This window comes from Ascidia mentula, chromosome 6, assembly GCF_947561715.1.
Source record: "Ascidia mentula chromosome 6, kaAscMent1.1, whole genome shotgun sequence".
Taxonomy (NCBI): Eukaryota; Metazoa; Chordata; class Ascidiacea; order Phlebobranchia; family Ascidiidae; genus Ascidia; species Ascidia mentula.
Genome location: NC_138571.1, coordinates 15377881 through 15394096, shown reverse-complemented (window position 1 = coordinate 15394096; position 16216 = coordinate 15377881). Strand labels below are relative to the sequence as shown.

General features: G+C 40.7%; 1 protein-coding gene across 1 annotated transcript in view; it reads left to right on the top strand.

Annotated features, from left to right (window-relative positions):
• Positions 1–14203, top strand: part of LOC145906519 (transformation/transcription domain-associated protein-like) — a 45996-nt gene extending 31793 nt beyond the window's left edge. The window contains exons 50-76 of the mRNA XM_082993950.1: positions 452–628; positions 1462–1595; positions 1906–2062; positions 2339–2493; positions 2957–3092; positions 3251–3391; positions 3796–3924; positions 4268–4367; positions 4786–4937; positions 5307–5399; positions 5943–6098; positions 6545–6817; positions 6980–7186; positions 7559–7729; positions 7937–8041; positions 8590–8733; positions 8956–8992; positions 9117–9319; positions 9636–9845; positions 10227–10370; positions 10694–10921; positions 11146–11357; positions 11780–11864; positions 12174–12421; positions 12998–13160; positions 13437–13573; positions 13916–14203. Of these exons, the coding sequence (XP_082850076.1) occupies positions 452–628; positions 1462–1595; positions 1906–2062; positions 2339–2493; positions 2957–3092; positions 3251–3391; positions 3796–3924; positions 4268–4367; positions 4786–4937; positions 5307–5399; positions 5943–6098; positions 6545–6817; positions 6980–7186; positions 7559–7729; positions 7937–8041; positions 8590–8733; positions 8956–8992; positions 9117–9319; positions 9636–9845; positions 10227–10370; positions 10694–10921; positions 11146–11357; positions 11780–11864; positions 12174–12421; positions 12998–13160; positions 13437–13573; positions 13916–14084 (4266 nt within the window). The 3' untranslated portion in view covers positions 14085–14203. The remainder of the gene's footprint in view (positions 1–451; positions 629–1461; positions 1596–1905; positions 2063–2338; positions 2494–2956; positions 3093–3250; positions 3392–3795; positions 3925–4267; positions 4368–4785; positions 4938–5306; positions 5400–5942; positions 6099–6544; positions 6818–6979; positions 7187–7558; positions 7730–7936; positions 8042–8589; positions 8734–8955; positions 8993–9116; positions 9320–9635; positions 9846–10226; positions 10371–10693; positions 10922–11145; positions 11358–11779; positions 11865–12173; positions 12422–12997; positions 13161–13436; positions 13574–13915) is intronic.
• The last annotated feature ends 2013 nt before the right edge of the window (positions 14204–16216 follow it).

The following is a 16216-nucleotide window of genomic DNA, read 5'->3' as shown; positions in this document are numbered from 1 at the left end:
CTTGTCCTTTTTAAGTGTTGTTTTGCTGGTTTGTTTGATTAAATATTTCTTTGTGCAAAATTTTTTGCGTCAAAAAGGCAGTAATTTGTTTAAACCTGAAAATTTGTTTCGTTTTGTTCTGAAAACACGACAAACATTGGTGAAGCCAAAACTATTATCTTGTTATTGAGAGGCATATCCTGACGTTTCGGTCACCACTGCCTTTCACTGATAATTAGCAGCGAAAAAACAGTCAAAATTGTGTTGTGTTGGAAAAAAAATGCATTGTAGCAATTTGTAACAGCACCAATGGCGAGCTAAATTTGTTGCGGTTTGCAATGTTCGGCAAAATTTAACCCTTCAACCGCCACAGGCCACCCTGTACAATCATACAATCACATTGCTGGCCTGGAAGCACTCTTACTATCACATAGAACCCTCAGCCTCACAATGACCTTAACTTGTCGTTTAGCTCATTTTCAACGTCTGTGACCGCGACTCCCCGATCATCGGCCGGGGAAGTCCCTTCCTGCTCCCGGCCATCACCCACGTGATCAACCTGGCCGACGGGTCAGAACGTCACGCGTTCAACGCCCTTGCCAAGGTCAAGACGGAGCCAATGGACATCGACATGGACACTAAGGAGGAGGTAAGTTTGTGAAGCGATTTTCGGTTTTGTATTCGGTTCGGTAATTTGCTTATTACGAATATCAGGTTGTGCAACTGGGTATTCCGATTCCGTATCAGGTATTTTTATACAGTAAAATTCTATTAATTTTGTTTTGTTTTTGAATCCTATTTATTGATTCCGCCCTTTGTATTCGAATCGATCTGTATATGATTTTTCGGATCTTAGTGGGTCGATTTTAAATAATTGTATTATTCGATTCCGTGTGATAGTATTCGGGTGCAATTTTATTAATTCCGAATATCAGGTTATGCAACTGGGTATTCCGGTTCCGTATCAGGTATTTTTATACTGTAAAATTCTATTAATTTTGTTTTGTTTTAGAATCCTATTTATTGATTCTTTGTATTCGAATCGATATTTATATGATTTTTCGGATCTTAGTGGGTCGATTTTAAATAATTGTATTATTCGATTCCGTGTGATAGTATTCGGGTGCAATTTTATTAATTCCGAATATTATGTTGTGCAACTGGGTATTCCGATTCCGTATCAGGTATTTTTATACTGTAAAATTCTATTAATTTTGTTTTGTTTTAGAATCCTATTTATTGATTCCGCCCTTTGTATTCAAATCGATATTTGTATGATTTTTCGGATCTTACTGGGTCGATTTTATATAATTGTATTATTCGATTCCGTGTGATAGTATTCGGGTGCAATTTTATTAATTCCGAATATTAGGTTTTAAACTGTAGCGTTTCGATTCCGTGTGCATATTTTTCGGGTTCGTGTAAATAAAAAAAAATTGATGATTTAGGATGAAAAATTATTTCAAATCATGTCCTCTTCAGGAGGTTGAGAGCATGATGGATCAGGCGGAGGAGGAGACTGACAAGAAGCAGGATAGTTCCGAATCCTCCAAAAAAGCCTCCGCTTCTCTGGAGGCAAGTGACGCGACCCAACAACTCAATAAAATCATCACCAGGCAAGTTACGATTTTTTTGAAATTTTAGTGAATATTACTTCTGACGTCATATATCTTTGTGACGTCACATATTGGTTATAACTTAATAGATTTTTGTTGTTGTTTCTTGCAAAACAGTCGCCGTTATTTTTCTCTGCCAGTTCGTTTTGCCGTCGTCTTATATTCATCTTTGCAATTTTGTTAAAAACTTGAACAACGAAAAGCGCCTTCTTGCAAACACTGTAATAAAAATATGACCTGGGAGATTTACTCCATGTAATACCTCGACATTTCAATTTCCCTGTCTGATTAAATCCCTTCTCTCATCCAGACACTGGATGTTTCTTGAGTCTTTATCTGAGGCACGCACGTCATCGTTTCTGTTGGCGGCCACCCAGCTTTGTCACAACGATTCGCAACTTGCTCACACCGTTTGGTGTCGACTCTTCCCCAGAATTTGGGCTTCGTTCACCGAAAGACAGCAATCTGTGAGTTGGTTGATTGCAACCTTTTATTAATAATTATGTACAACGTTTAAAACCTATTGTATCATTTTCCTGCACCTAAATGCTTGTACTGCTAAACCCTGGACCATAAAAATGTGCTGCAGAAAGTATACACTCTATAAAAACAGTATTCTTTAAGCAAATAAACGTTTTTTTGCATACCATTAATAACTAGGCGTATGCACAAAACATCTGTATCCTAATTTAGCGCAAATCAGTACCTACAATGCTGAAACAGTGCCCTTTGTTTCATCACAGATCCTAAGCGGAGAAATCAGCGCCTTCGTGTGCAGTGGTTCGCATCTAGTGCAGCAAGATTGCCAACCGTCGGCCGTCCATACGATCGTGGAGGCTTTAAGTACATGCGTGCCCAGCATTCCTCTCAAACCACCTGTTATTAAATACCTCGGAAAGTAAGTGCGGAAGAGCGAGGGTTCAAATCCCGTCGACACCTATTAGATTTGTAGTCAAGTAGTGACGTATTGCGAATAGTAATATTTGGAAACCGGTTGTGTTGGGCGTGAGAAAAGTTTATTATAAATTGTACTTAATTTTAAGCCGTAATTATATGTAAGGTGATATTTTAAAATAAAACCTTTCAATATATATAAGCAAATGGAGTCAATAATATGGTTTCGGTGAGCTTCATACAAATGGCCACTGTTTTGACCTATAAGGTCTCATCAGTGCAGCTTGGTGTGACTCTTTAGACGACTTTGCCGACCAAACGGCCAGGCTGCACTGATGAGACCTCATAGGTCGAAACAGTGGCCATCTGTGTGCAGCTCGCATAAAAACCTTTCAATGTCCGATATAATATTTACACAATACGTCGCATTTGCAAAGTCACCTGAAATGGGTCATTCTTGTTGACAGGACGCACAATTTATGGTTCCGTTGTGCTTTGTTACTTGAACAAATGTCGGAAGAATGTGGATTGGATCCGTCCAAGAACAAGTCCATCACCACCCCTGGATACGAACCCGACCCCATCGTTGCCAAGCAACAGTCGGTAGGTGGCAGAATGAAGCAGTTTTAGTCGATGTGCTTGTAATACCCAGCGTGCGCTCTTGTATAGTGACTGACCCCCGTCATTTCAACCCAAATGAAACCATCATATCGTGTACATAAGTTATATAAGTAACTCATATCTGACTGGTTCCTTGTTAGGTGCTCGACGCGCTTTGTGATCTTTACTCCTTGTTGCGTGAAGAGGATATGTGGACTGGACTGTGGCAGCGGAGATGTATTTATCCGGATACGGCCAAGGCGATGTCCTATGAGCAGCAGGGATTTTTCGAGCAAGCGCAGGTGACTATAGATTCTATACACAGTAACACAGCAATAGGATGGCGTTTCTAGCATCCCATTTATTCTTTCGGAGAAACTTGTGCTATAACGCCTTCACCAAGGTTCGAACTAGCGATTTTCAGACTTAAACGAACTCGGGATGTTCTGTACAAGAATAAGTGATAAATTCAATAGTTCCTACTGTGAAGTTAGTTAAATATCTTTAAACAAACCATCACAGCTCCTCACAGCGCCACAGACAGTTGCAACAGACCACAAGGTCAAAACACTTAGGTGCTTGACATTGTGTGATACCACTTGGCCATAATAATTAACACTTACTTTTGGGGAGTTTATTCTATTGGACAACTGCTTTCTAAGTACACATATAGTCGGGTTTGACACTCACTGCTTCACATTTTCAGTCAACATATGAGGGTTTGATGACGCAAGCCCGTGAGGAACACAACAAAGGGCCAGCCCCGTACGGTGCAATCCCCGAGTACAAAGTATGGGAGGATCATTGGATCAGATGCTGTCAGGAACTCAACCAGGTAATTAATAAACTCCAACAAACTACCCTGCTGTACAGTTATACGTAAGGCAAATTGCTATTGTTGAAACAAAAGTACTTTGTGCTACTAAAGCAGAGGAAACAAAAGTGCGACTAAAGCAGAGGTTCACAAAGTTGACATTTTTAAACTAAATAGCTGATTTGACCTTTCGATGAGACCAAGGTATGTTCACTGATGTGTTGTAAACATATTTTCGTTTCATCGAAAATAAAAATCATTCGGAAAACGAAGTGATTAATTATCTGACTTTGTCACCCACGCATTTGCTTTTGAATGAATTAAATTAATTTTAACTTTTTAAATATTTATTTTCCTTTTACAGTGGGAGATATTGAACGAATACGGCAGTTGTAAGAGTGTTTGCAATCCCCATCTTGTCGTGGAATGCGCTTGGAGGCTTCCGGATTGGAACAACATGAAAGGTTCGTAATATTATATGGGAGAGGTGGTCAGATTTATCTTCTGCGTCTCCTCAACAAAAGTAGGAATGTGTTCGAGGTTAAACATACGATATGTGCAATAAAATAAAGCAAATTCACCCTGAAAACAAACAAAACATGTAATAAAGTTATATATTGCATGTAAAACTACAACAAAAATACTCGTCAACAATTTTTGTTTGAAACAAATCTGGAATTTGGAAAACACTTTCGCTAGCATATCCAGAATATAGGCTTCTAAACTTCTCTTTCTAAACGAATCGAATCCTTGTTATTCTGCGCACGAATCCCAGTTATATTCTCGAGATTTTAATGATATTGGCATCTTGATGTTCTACAACATTCTACCAATCGTCGTTGTTCCTTAAAAACTATCATTTTCAACAATTTCTTTGCTTAGACGCTCTCGTGCAAGTGGAAATGTCTTATCCGAAGGAGATGGCTTGGAAAGTTTATATGTATCGGGGTTTCCTGGCAATCTGCCATCCCGACGAACACCACTTGAATTTGATCGAACGACTGGTTGACATGGCGAGCTCCCAGGCTATTAAAGTAATCATTTTTATTAAGGCTTGTTATTATTTTGGGTAATTTCCGATTATAAATTCCGACTGTATTGCGGTGGGTTTTCGGAGTTACCGTGATTTTTTTTTTTTATGGAAATAGGTAGAAAGGAAAACTTAATCCTCCCGAAAAAATTTTTCCAAGGTAAATTTAAAAATCCCATACGAAAATCTGGTACACCGTGTCTCCCAATATGTTTTCACGTGCATTTTTACCGAATAATATATAAGTGTGTAAGGCAACAACCACTTTCCGATACCAATAGAGTTTAGTTATGGAGTCCAAGATTTACCAGTTTTACTTCCTCGATGACGTCACTTTTTGTGTGCGGCAATTTCACGAACTTTATGTTTTCAGGAATGGAAACGAATCCCTCGTATCGTGTCCCACATTCACACTCCACTGTTGCAAGCTGCACAGGAGATTATCGAGCTACAGGAAGCGGCGCAGGTTCGTTTGATTTGTCTTCGATAACTTGCAAACGAATTCAAATAGAAATAACCTGATGGTGATTGTATTTATAAATCGAGTTTACAAATCCGGTGTATGAAAAACTAGATAATTTGTGGAAAGGGTTAAGCTCTTTTTAACACAAATTTCGAAAAATGAAAATGCCTCAAGGGATTCGAATATTGTGTTGCTGGTGTTCGGATATTTAAGTACTCCCATCCATCTATATCTTTTCTATTCTGGCACTGCTTTTTGAAAGATCCGAATAACGAAAATGCTTAAATGGATTCGAATACCGTGTTTTTGATATTCTGATATTTAGGCACTCGTATCCATATTCACCCTAATATTCTATTCTAGTAAAACTCCAAAACGTCCAAGAGGATTTTCTCATCACAGCGTGGGTTTAGTCTTTAAAAAAACAAAACCTGAAAATCTAAACCTGACCATATGTTTTAATAACAGTTTAAACTCAAACAAATGTATTTATACAATAACTTGTATGGATTCGTTTACATAAGTTTAATTATTCCCACATTGCAGGTCCATCAGAGCTTGCAACCGAGTAATATCGGCCGTAGTAATTCCCTACACGACATGAAAGCGATTGTGAAAACCTGGAGAAACAGACTGCCCATGACCTCGGATGACCTCTCGCACTGGAGTGACATTTTCACGTGGAGGCATCACCACTACCAGGTGATTTGCATTAAACGAACGAAGCGAATTCCGGGAAAACATTAAGTTGTGCACACGTAACTTTCACTTGGAAACTTTACTGCGAATTGTTAAGGGTTATTTCAGCTTCTTAATAAAAAGCTTTAGGTTGCGAGTTAAAGAACAAACGATAAATATCTAAACTAAATCTCATTCTAAGTCTTTTTAGAGTTTGTCAAAATGTTTGAGATGATATTGAAACATTAAAAAATGGCTAGGAATCCAGGTTGCCTTCCTGCTATTACTTTACGATTTTGAACTTTAACATTCACAACCAACTGACTCTTTACACTAAAGTTTTTAAAACATATTCTCGAAATATCTTTGAATTGTATCTCACACCATCTTGCCAAAAAACACCCGCCATTTGGTCACACAGGCCTCGATCCCGAACACATTGTTCATAATTCATTTTACATCACCTACAGGCGATAGTGCAAGCCTATGACACAGTCTCGGCGTCACAGCAGGACCCCAATTCGACTCACGCTATGCTGGGGGTGCATGCGTCCGCCTCTGCTATCATTCACTACGGCAAAGTGGCTCGGAAGCACGGGCAGATCAACTCAGCCCTCGACTCGCTGTCGCGCATCCACGCTATACCTTCCGTACCTATCGTCGACTGCTTCCAGAAGATTCGACAGCAAGTGAAGTGTTATCTGCAAATGGCCGCTGTCATGGGAAAGAACGAATGCATGCAGGTGCGAATATGTAAAGTGCCTTGAAGAAATACGAAACACTCATTTCCTCGTGAATTAAATTTTACTGCGAAAATCACTTATTCTGATGACCGTATGTTTTTGTATTAATAGCAACCTTCCCAAAATTACCACGTTTTAAATGCTTCCTTTCCTCCTACCCAGGGTTTGGAGGTGATCGAGTCGACCAACCTTAAATACTTCACGCACGAAATGACGGCCGAATTCTACGCCCTCAAGGGTATGTTCCTGGCTCAAATCGGCAAGTCGGATGAGGCCAACAAGGCGTTTTCCGCAGCTGTGCAAATGCACGATCACCTTGTGAAAGCCTGGGCGCTCTGGGGTGACTATCTTGAATCGGTGTTTGTGAAGGTGAGTGACGGGTGTTGAAACGTGACGCCTCGAAACTTGGAGATTTAAATCCAAAAACGTTTTCTGTTACTTGAAAGCGTTGTAACTATGTTATCACAAACAACAGTATTACAACTCGTTCTGACGTCACAACCATACCGTCATCTAAGAATTTGTGATTTCCATGGTAAAAATCCTGCCCAGTACCATATGACTTTTTATGTTGTTCCAAAAGAAAGTTTTGAAACAATAAACAACGTTTCCAAAAAAGAATCTGAACCCAACGTTGCAGGAATATAGCAACTACTATAGTAATTAGGCCATGTTTCCTTTAACACCTGAATAGGAACTTACGTAACAAGAACAATAATAGCTTATTGGTCTGTCTTTCAGAACGGGAATCCTCCAAACGCAACGGAGCACTCAGGCGTGTCGGCGATCACGTGTTACCTCCACGCATGTCGTCACCAGAACGAGCACAAGTCGAGGAAGTACCTGGCCAAGGTTATCTGGTTGCTAAGCTACGATGACGTGCAGTGCACACTGGCCGAAGCCGTGGATAAGGTACGTTTTATTGGAATCCATGTTTTCCTATAAACACTAATGTATGGAGAGTATAGGCCTAGTTGTTGAAGGCTACGTCCTTCAGAGAGATTTGAACCCGTGCTTTTCTGCTCACGAATAACGAGCATGTTATCTTTTTGCATAAAGTCAGGCGCCCTGGCTGATGTTGGCAATTGCAGGTAAAATATGACGCTTTTTTATATTTAGTATTCAGTCGGGGTTCCTCCCATCCAGTGGTTAGCGTGGGTTCCTCAACTTCTCACGTGTTTGGTTTGCGGGCACGGAGGAAAACTTCTCAATCTTCTCAGTCACGTGAGTTCGTGATCTGACCTCGTTTAGATATTTGCAGACAATTTAATGGAAACGTTAACTTGATAATAATAGTAAAATACTTGGAGTTGATGAGTCTGAATAGGAAAGACAAAGCTAATATGCTGTTGATCATATTAAGTAAGTTAGTAACGTTTCGAACTCTTTCGATGATGAACCCAGTAAGAGTTCGAAACGTTTACTTAACGTACTTAACATGATCAACAGCATATTAGGTTTGGATTTTCTATTCAGAATAGTAAAATACTTTTTCCATTCAAACCGGCAACATAAGCAGAATCAGCGTGGGTTTTACCATTCGGGTGATAAACGGGCTTTGTAGCAATTGCTTAGTTTAAATTATTTCTAAAGATCGCCATGTTGCCGCTTACAGTCCATTGGTTTAACAAAACAAGTCGAACTCATACAATGTTTCAAATCACTTGTATTTCTTTTTCTTCTTACGTTTATTTCTCATATTTCTCATACTTTGGCTCCAATTTCAATTTGTTTCCCTTTTATTTAATAACTGTTACTTTACTATGTTTTAGGTGGCGAGGGTTTATCCCCAAGCTGTGTACTTCCCCATCCGCACCCTCTACTTAACCTTGAAGATCGAACAGAGGGAGAGGTACAAGAGCTCAGAGGCGACACCCGGCGGTGAGAAGAAGCCAAAACTCTCCACTGACAGCCAGGTACAAAATTTCTGTTGTTTTTAATAAATTAAAGTGTTCGAGATTCCAGTGTTTTTGATACATTTTTAAAATGCGAGAACTGTTTTTGCCTTGTTAATTGCTAAATATTGGTCTTTTTTTATTTTGTAACACCACCATTATTAGCAACACTACGATTTTCAAATTTAATTTAAACAGCTAACGTTTTTGGAAAAAAACTTACTTATTAAATTCCTTTTTTAGACATCGGACACTGCAGAGCTACAGCCTGATAGTCAAGGTATGGCCACTTTAACAACAAAATCTCCCATTTTTTTACAAGAAATGTTTTTAAAAAAGTCATGCTTTGCTACGGCTAATTAGCTTCGAGCTCCTAATCACGTGACTCGTTTTTTCCCGCGCAGAGGCGAAATCGCAGCCCCTCAGTTCCAGCCAATCGTCGACCGGAGGCGGAGGTGGCGATGGGGGACCAATACGAGCAACGCCGTCCATGTGGAGATGCAGTAGGATCATGCACATGCAGAGGGATCTGCATCCCACCCTCCTCTCGTCACTAGAGGGCATCGTCGATCAGATGGTCTGGTTCAGGGAGAATTGGCACGAAGAGGTAAACGGTTGTTAATTTATATACATATATATGTATATATATATATTCCTTTTTGCGAAGAATAAAAACTGAATGTAAAATCGTGGAAAATGAAACGAGTTTGTTATGCTCCTGGGTCGTTTCCTTGTGTTGTGGTAAATCCGATATAAATTTATTTTCTGGCCCTTTGCTCCAAGTTCTGGCAATTTAGGATGCTTTTGTTGTAAACATACAAATATTGCATTGTCACTGTTATAAAAAAAACTATTTCTGATTAATATTAGAAGTGGCGACTAAATGCAAGTTTAACACCCAATAAAACGTTGCCTTTGCGCAGGTTCTCCGCCAACTGTGCCAAGGCCTTGCAAAATGCTACAACGTCGCATTTGAAAACAAATCGGCGGTCTCCAGGGCCAAAATCACCCCCCACACACTCAACTTTGTCCGTAAGCTCGTCTCCACCTTCGGAGTTGGGATAGAAAACGTCTCAAATGTCACCCAGACTTTCTCCAGCGCCGCTTCGGAGTCGCTGGCTCGGAGGGTGCAGGTTGGTGTGATTATTACTTTGTTACGAGTTAAAGAGGTTTTTTGGATCCGTGACTCTCTCGTCTTTTTCTATTTACAACAAGGAGATCTCTGTGAAGCTTTGAATTTTCCCGCATGATTTTTTGAAATTTGAAATAACTTTGAAATAAAGCCTTTGACAAAAAGAGCTAAAATATTCAAAATTGGCAAAAACAATTATGCTTATAGAGCATTTAGAGCATCTATAGAGGCAAAATATAGAGCATTTACAATCGGAAGTTTACTATCAACGCAAAATGGCTTACTATTCGATTTGTAGTCAAACAAATTGTTTTACGTCATGTCATTGTGTTAAATCATTTCGTGCTGACGTCATATTAACCTGCATTAATTTGCATATCAGGCCACCGCACAAGACCCGGTTTTCCAAAAGATGAAAACCCAATTCACGACCGACTTCGACTTCAGTTTACCTGGCTCAATGAAGCTACATAACGTCATACAGAAGTTGAAGAAATGGATTAAAATCCTGGAAGCCAAAACTAAGGTCGGTAACTTGTCATTAATTATGCAAAATCCGTGGTTTTGGTTAAGTTGAAAAATTGATTTCGCCTATACGCTTGCGTACAGACAAGACAAACAAAAAATCTTAATGTATAAACTGGCCATTTTGGCAAAGTGTGTTTTTGTTTTTGTGTGAAAAACACAAAAAGCCCCCCCTAACGCATGTTTTTGTCATATTTTCTTTCCCATTCTCGTGTATGTAGTTGCTATAATTTAAACGAAACATTTACACGACTGTGGCGGCTAATATTATTCTATAACCACCTTAATCCGTCCACCGCTTATCATTTCCACATTTAACAACAGATTATGCCAAAGTCCTTTCTCATCGAAGAAAAATGTCGCTTTCTGAGCAACTTTTCCGCCAGCACGGCTGAAGTCGAAATTCCCGGCGAGTTTCTGATGCCCAAGCACACTCACTACTATGTGAAGATCGCGCGTTTCATGCCTCGCGTCCACGTGGTTCAGAAACACAACACGGCCGCTCGAAGACTCTACATACGGGGCCACAATGGAAAAATCTACCCGTACTTGGTAAGTGTGGTTATCTACAAATTTAAAAATTTAAAACATTTTTTTCGAGAAAGTATGCAATAAAGTGTTTGTTGGCATTTTTTATGTTTGTCTTGTTTTATTTAAATGCAGTTGGGACAGAAAAGTATTTAAGTAAGTTTGTTTTCAACATAAACTATCCCCAATTGTAACCCCTTCACGGATACACCCACGCCACGCCTACTTACCTAGTCCAATCGCTACAGGTGATGAACGACGGATGCCTGATCGAGTCCAGGAGAGAGGAGAGGGTCCTCCAGCTCCTCCGACTCCTCAACCCCGGATTGGAGAAGAGGAAGGAGACGGCGAAGCGCCAACTACTCTTCACGGTGCCACGTGTGGTCGCTGTTTCTCCACAAATGCGATTGGTCGAGGACAACCCATCTTCCTTGTCACTGCTGGATATTTACAAGATAAGGTGCGAGGGTTGTGGGTTCGACTTCCGTGTGCAGCGCAAGTTTTTTTCCCGCTTGGAGTTCAATCATTGTTTTGATTTCTTTTGTATTGGAAACCAATCAATGCAACTTTGGACCTTAGATTTGATTTTTGATCATTTGTTTAATTTTTGGTAAATTGTTGTTGGAAGGCCAGTGCGTACGGCCGGTTTGGCCCTACAGTCTAGGATAAATGGCAATCCACGCGACTGTAGTGGAACGTATGTTGTGCAAACATTGCAATAAGGTCAGAGCAAGTTTGCCAGCAGACGTACAACTATGTTTGCACAGACTTCACGAGACTTCTTGCCCATTTGCTGCCATTTTGTGATGACGACATCAATACTATCCATTTGTGACGCAACAATTTAAATGTGACACAACCATAATTGAATACTTTGCTCAGGTGCACGAAGAAATCAGTGGAGCATGACGCGCCGATCACTCGCTTTTATGAACGCCTCACAACGGTTCAAGCAAGATCTTCGCAGGTAGGATTGTTGGATTTTATCGGGTGAAGCAAATGACACATGATGTATAAAGGGTGTTAATGCAATGTGTTTGAGGCAACAACAGGTCTTACTGTTCCAAAATAAAGACCGAAAACAGTGTTTTCACCCAAACTAATTGGGAACGTACAAGTTTTTCTAGATATCTAAAACAAACACTAATAAAGATTCGTGTGTTAAAGATTCGATTCTACATAGTGCGTTCAATCAAAATCATCATCTTTTCTTAAAATTGTTATTTGCAAACATTTTCTAGCCAAAATACTAATTGACCTTTAATCCCACACTAAGGTTTCACATCAAGTCTTGCGAGACATTCTCAAAGACGTGCAGAGCAACCTTGTGCCACGTAGCATGCTCAAAGAGTGGGCAATCAACGCCTTCCCCGATGCCACGGATTATTGGACCTTCCGCAAGTCTCTCTCGCTCCACCTAGCGTTGCTTTGTTTCGCGGAGTTCGCGCTTTATTTGACTCGACTCAAACCCGAAATGGTTCAGATTGCGCAGGACTCTGGTCACCTCCACGCCGCTTACTTCAGGTAAATTATCGGCTTGGTTTGTTCCATTTATTCTGTCTCGTGCTTTTCTGTGCATTTGTCTGGACCTTGGTTGCCGTTTGGCCAATTGCACACAGAAAAAGGTAGCTTTTAAACCAACTAATGCAGCGTCCGCAATCTTAGCGTCGCGACTCACTTTACAAATTATGTAGAAACTTCATTGAATCACGTGTTAACTTATATGTGCACAACAAAATGTGTTCATCCTTTTTTGGTAACCACTACGCCGCAACCGCCTTGTTGTATAAATATGAATTAGGGTAAAGGATAATTTCACACAATTCCCGGGTATTTAACCACTTCTTAACCTTTCTTTCTTCGGCACATGAGTTGTGTGTGTTTGTGACAACATTTCGAAGAAAAACGTGGTTTGACTTTGTGCGGTCGATGAACAGGATCGCGTGACCAGGAATTCATTAGAATACTACTAAACTTTTACATGTGGTGGACATTCACACCGTTTCCAAACCTCATGATTCGATTCTCGGCGCATTTTTGTCTTTCTGCTTCCGTGAATTTAGCTGTAGTAATGTTGAAACTTTCATTCATCGCGTTCAGATTCGATATAAGCGACTCCCGCGGCGAATTGAATGCAAACCGTCCCGTGCCCTTCCGACTCACTCCCAACATCGCCGAGTTTCTCTCGCCGGTAGGTGTCAGCAGTGTGCTCACAGCGGCGATGATTGCGACTGCCAGGTGCTTTCTGCAGCCCAACTTCAAGGTGAGCTAAAATCTATGAGCTATGCGAGTTTCGGAAAAGGTTTTGGCCACTTGGTTTTAACCGATGCTATATTTCCATGCGAAAAACAGTGGACAAGACTATGTTGAAGAAAGTGTCCTAAGCGTAACGAGTGTTTGGTACATTTTCATTTGCTATATTCTTTCATGTTTCTGTTTCATTATTGCGTAGGCATCGTAAGATTTTGTATTTAAACATTAATTTATTGCTTTTATTTTGATAATTTTCTTAAATCGTATTGTGTGCTTGCTTTGTTAGTTCGAGGGCTTGCTGCGCGCAGTCATGCGCGACGAGATAATCACCTGGCACAAAAAGAAACAGGACGACAGCGGCAACAGCCAATCAGGATCCGCCTCTTCTTCAAGCGCCACCCTACAGCCACCTGAAATGGAAAGGTGGGTTTTGATTTGTTGAAAGATGATATCTTGCTTGGCAATTTAGCTGACAAGATCATAGGGAGTCAGCAAAGATGCATTAATAAGACATATTAGGTCGCAACTGTGGCACTGTATGCAGCTCTCTAACGAACGTGACTGGCTCTATTGCTTGTACACGATACAAAGGCGTTTGGTTTTGTTGGGCACAAAATCAACATCAGTCGTGTTGCCTTAAATGTCTTAAATTAGGAAACTCAACATTTGGTGCCCGAATTCAGCTTCTTACTTAACACAAATGTCCAGTCACATAGCAGAACAGAATAGTTAGTGCGCGTCCTAATCCAACGGTTCACCTTCCAGCGACCGCCTCGTGACCTTGGTCAACCACGCCGTGACGTCAGTGATGACGCGACTGCAAACCTTGGCTACTATGGAAGGTGGCGAAAGCAAAGTGACGACGTTGGTGGCTGCAGCAAATTCGCTCGACAACCTGTGCAGAATGGACCCAGCCTGGCACCCCTGGCTTTAGCATTTATGACCTCACAAAGGGTTCGCAGACAACTGCCTTTCGTGCATGTAAATTTTGTTGTAGTGAATTGTGCCATTACTAATAGCTTTTTGTGTCCGGAATAAAACAGCTCCAAATTGGCTGGTGTTTGTTGTGTTGCAGAATATTTTTCAAGGTATTTTTGCACTTCTGTATGCACTCGTTAAAACAAAATCAACGCAATAGATTTCATCGAAACGAAGCGTTTTCTTCTTGAAAAAAGACACGCGATGGGCGAAAATAATAAATGTGCGACCTACATCCACACCGTATTCAGAACGCGCAGGTTCCCAGGGCTAATTTGACATTGTAACACTATCGCCCATCCAAACCTGCCCATCAGGGGTGGCCCTTATACACGGTCTCCCCAGTACATTACTGGGTATTATCGACCCTTATCAGCATTCCAACCAACTATATCACAAGATCGCGGGCATAACGCGCAACCAGGAAACTCAATACCACGGTAGTGGTCACAAATTCAGTGGTTGACATTTTTTATACAACTCTTCGCGTAATCGTTTTCCCTAAAAGCTGTGGCGATGCAGCTGGATTGTGCTTTTTGGACATCTTTCGTGTATTGATCATTCTTACGATATGGTCTGTCATGGGGACTAGAATGGAAACGTTTTTGCACGTTCACTACTTTTAGATGAGCACTTTCCAAATGCATTAAAATTGCGACCTTGGTTTGTCAAGTTACACATATCAGGTTGTGGGGGTGCCGGTGAATTAAAAAAATATATACGACGAAGGGGTTTCGTGTCCAATATCATACCTCAAAAAATAAATGCTGCTACAGATGCACTTACAGCTCAGTGGCACACGAGCCATGCAAACTTTAAATATCTTAATGCATTGAAAAGTCAAAAATATATTTATGCTGTCTGTAAAAACCTTTCCAGACGTTTTTATGTAATGAGGTTCGGGTTTGGCTTCCCTGGGGAGATAGTTTCTCTTTAGTTGGCGTCATCGTCTTCTCAAAGTTTTGAGCGTAATCTCAGTCATTGCAAAAAAATTAACCCCCCGAGGGGCTTAGCCGAAATGACGAAACGTCAATTGGTCGCGTAATTCTAGAATCGCTTCTCCACCTCCCACTGATAGTTGCGTCACAGAGCACGCACTGGAGCAGAGGCGCGCGAGGCATGCGATTGTGACGTCACAACGAGCTCGAGCTTTCAGTTATAGGCCGGTCTGTTGGCAACAGTCGTAGAGCTGATAGCGGTCGAATCTTCCAGACTTGACTGCGAAACAGCAAGCATTAGGTTTTATTGTAGACAGTGAGGTTAATGTTGGCGAAGTCTTATCAGCGCAAGGAGCTGGCATTCCAAGCCACGGTTTCCGCAAGGCAAAATGGAATTCATTTGACGAAAAACACGGTTTAGAGAAGTTTTTAACGCTGTGGTTTCATGTTATCCAGCCTTTGGAAACGCTTTCGCGCGGTTGTGATTTGCAAATTCGGCGATATCAAATATTTTATTTTTTTAGACGTTTCTAAATCACTGGTTGCTTTTCCGTTCTCAAAAGATAAAAGTCAACTCAAACAAATAAGAATTTTTTGGCTTCCATTAGCCTAAAAGTTACTATTTTCGTTTGCTATGACCTTGCCGAAAGTGCACAGTATCGAAGGCTGCGACCCAAACCACTATGCAAAGGTCAAACAATGAAAAAGGGCATGACAATAATATTACGTTGTGCATGAGGCAACTTGGTGCTTGTAACGAGACTGTAATGGGAGAGCACTAATGAGAAGGCAGTACACCGGTAAGTCCAGCTTTCAAACGCTAGGCTAATACCATAGCGGTTTCTAAACGAGCTGAGCGTAAAGTTTGCGGTTTGGTTATAAGTTTTCCACATTACCCTGCTTTGCATTTGTACAGAGCGAAAGTTCAGCGTTCGAAGGTTGGAGAGATAAGTGGTAACGTTAACGGTGTTTTGCTTTGAAAAAAAAAACATTTATCAGACTGCAGACAAATGCCCCGTCTTACCAGCAGTATTATACAGAACTTGAACGTTTTAAATCATGTACAACCTGTGCCTAAAATAGCAAGCGCCCACAAATACTTAGTCTAACCAAGAGTGAAGCGGCTTGTGCTGATTTAAGGTATTCTTGC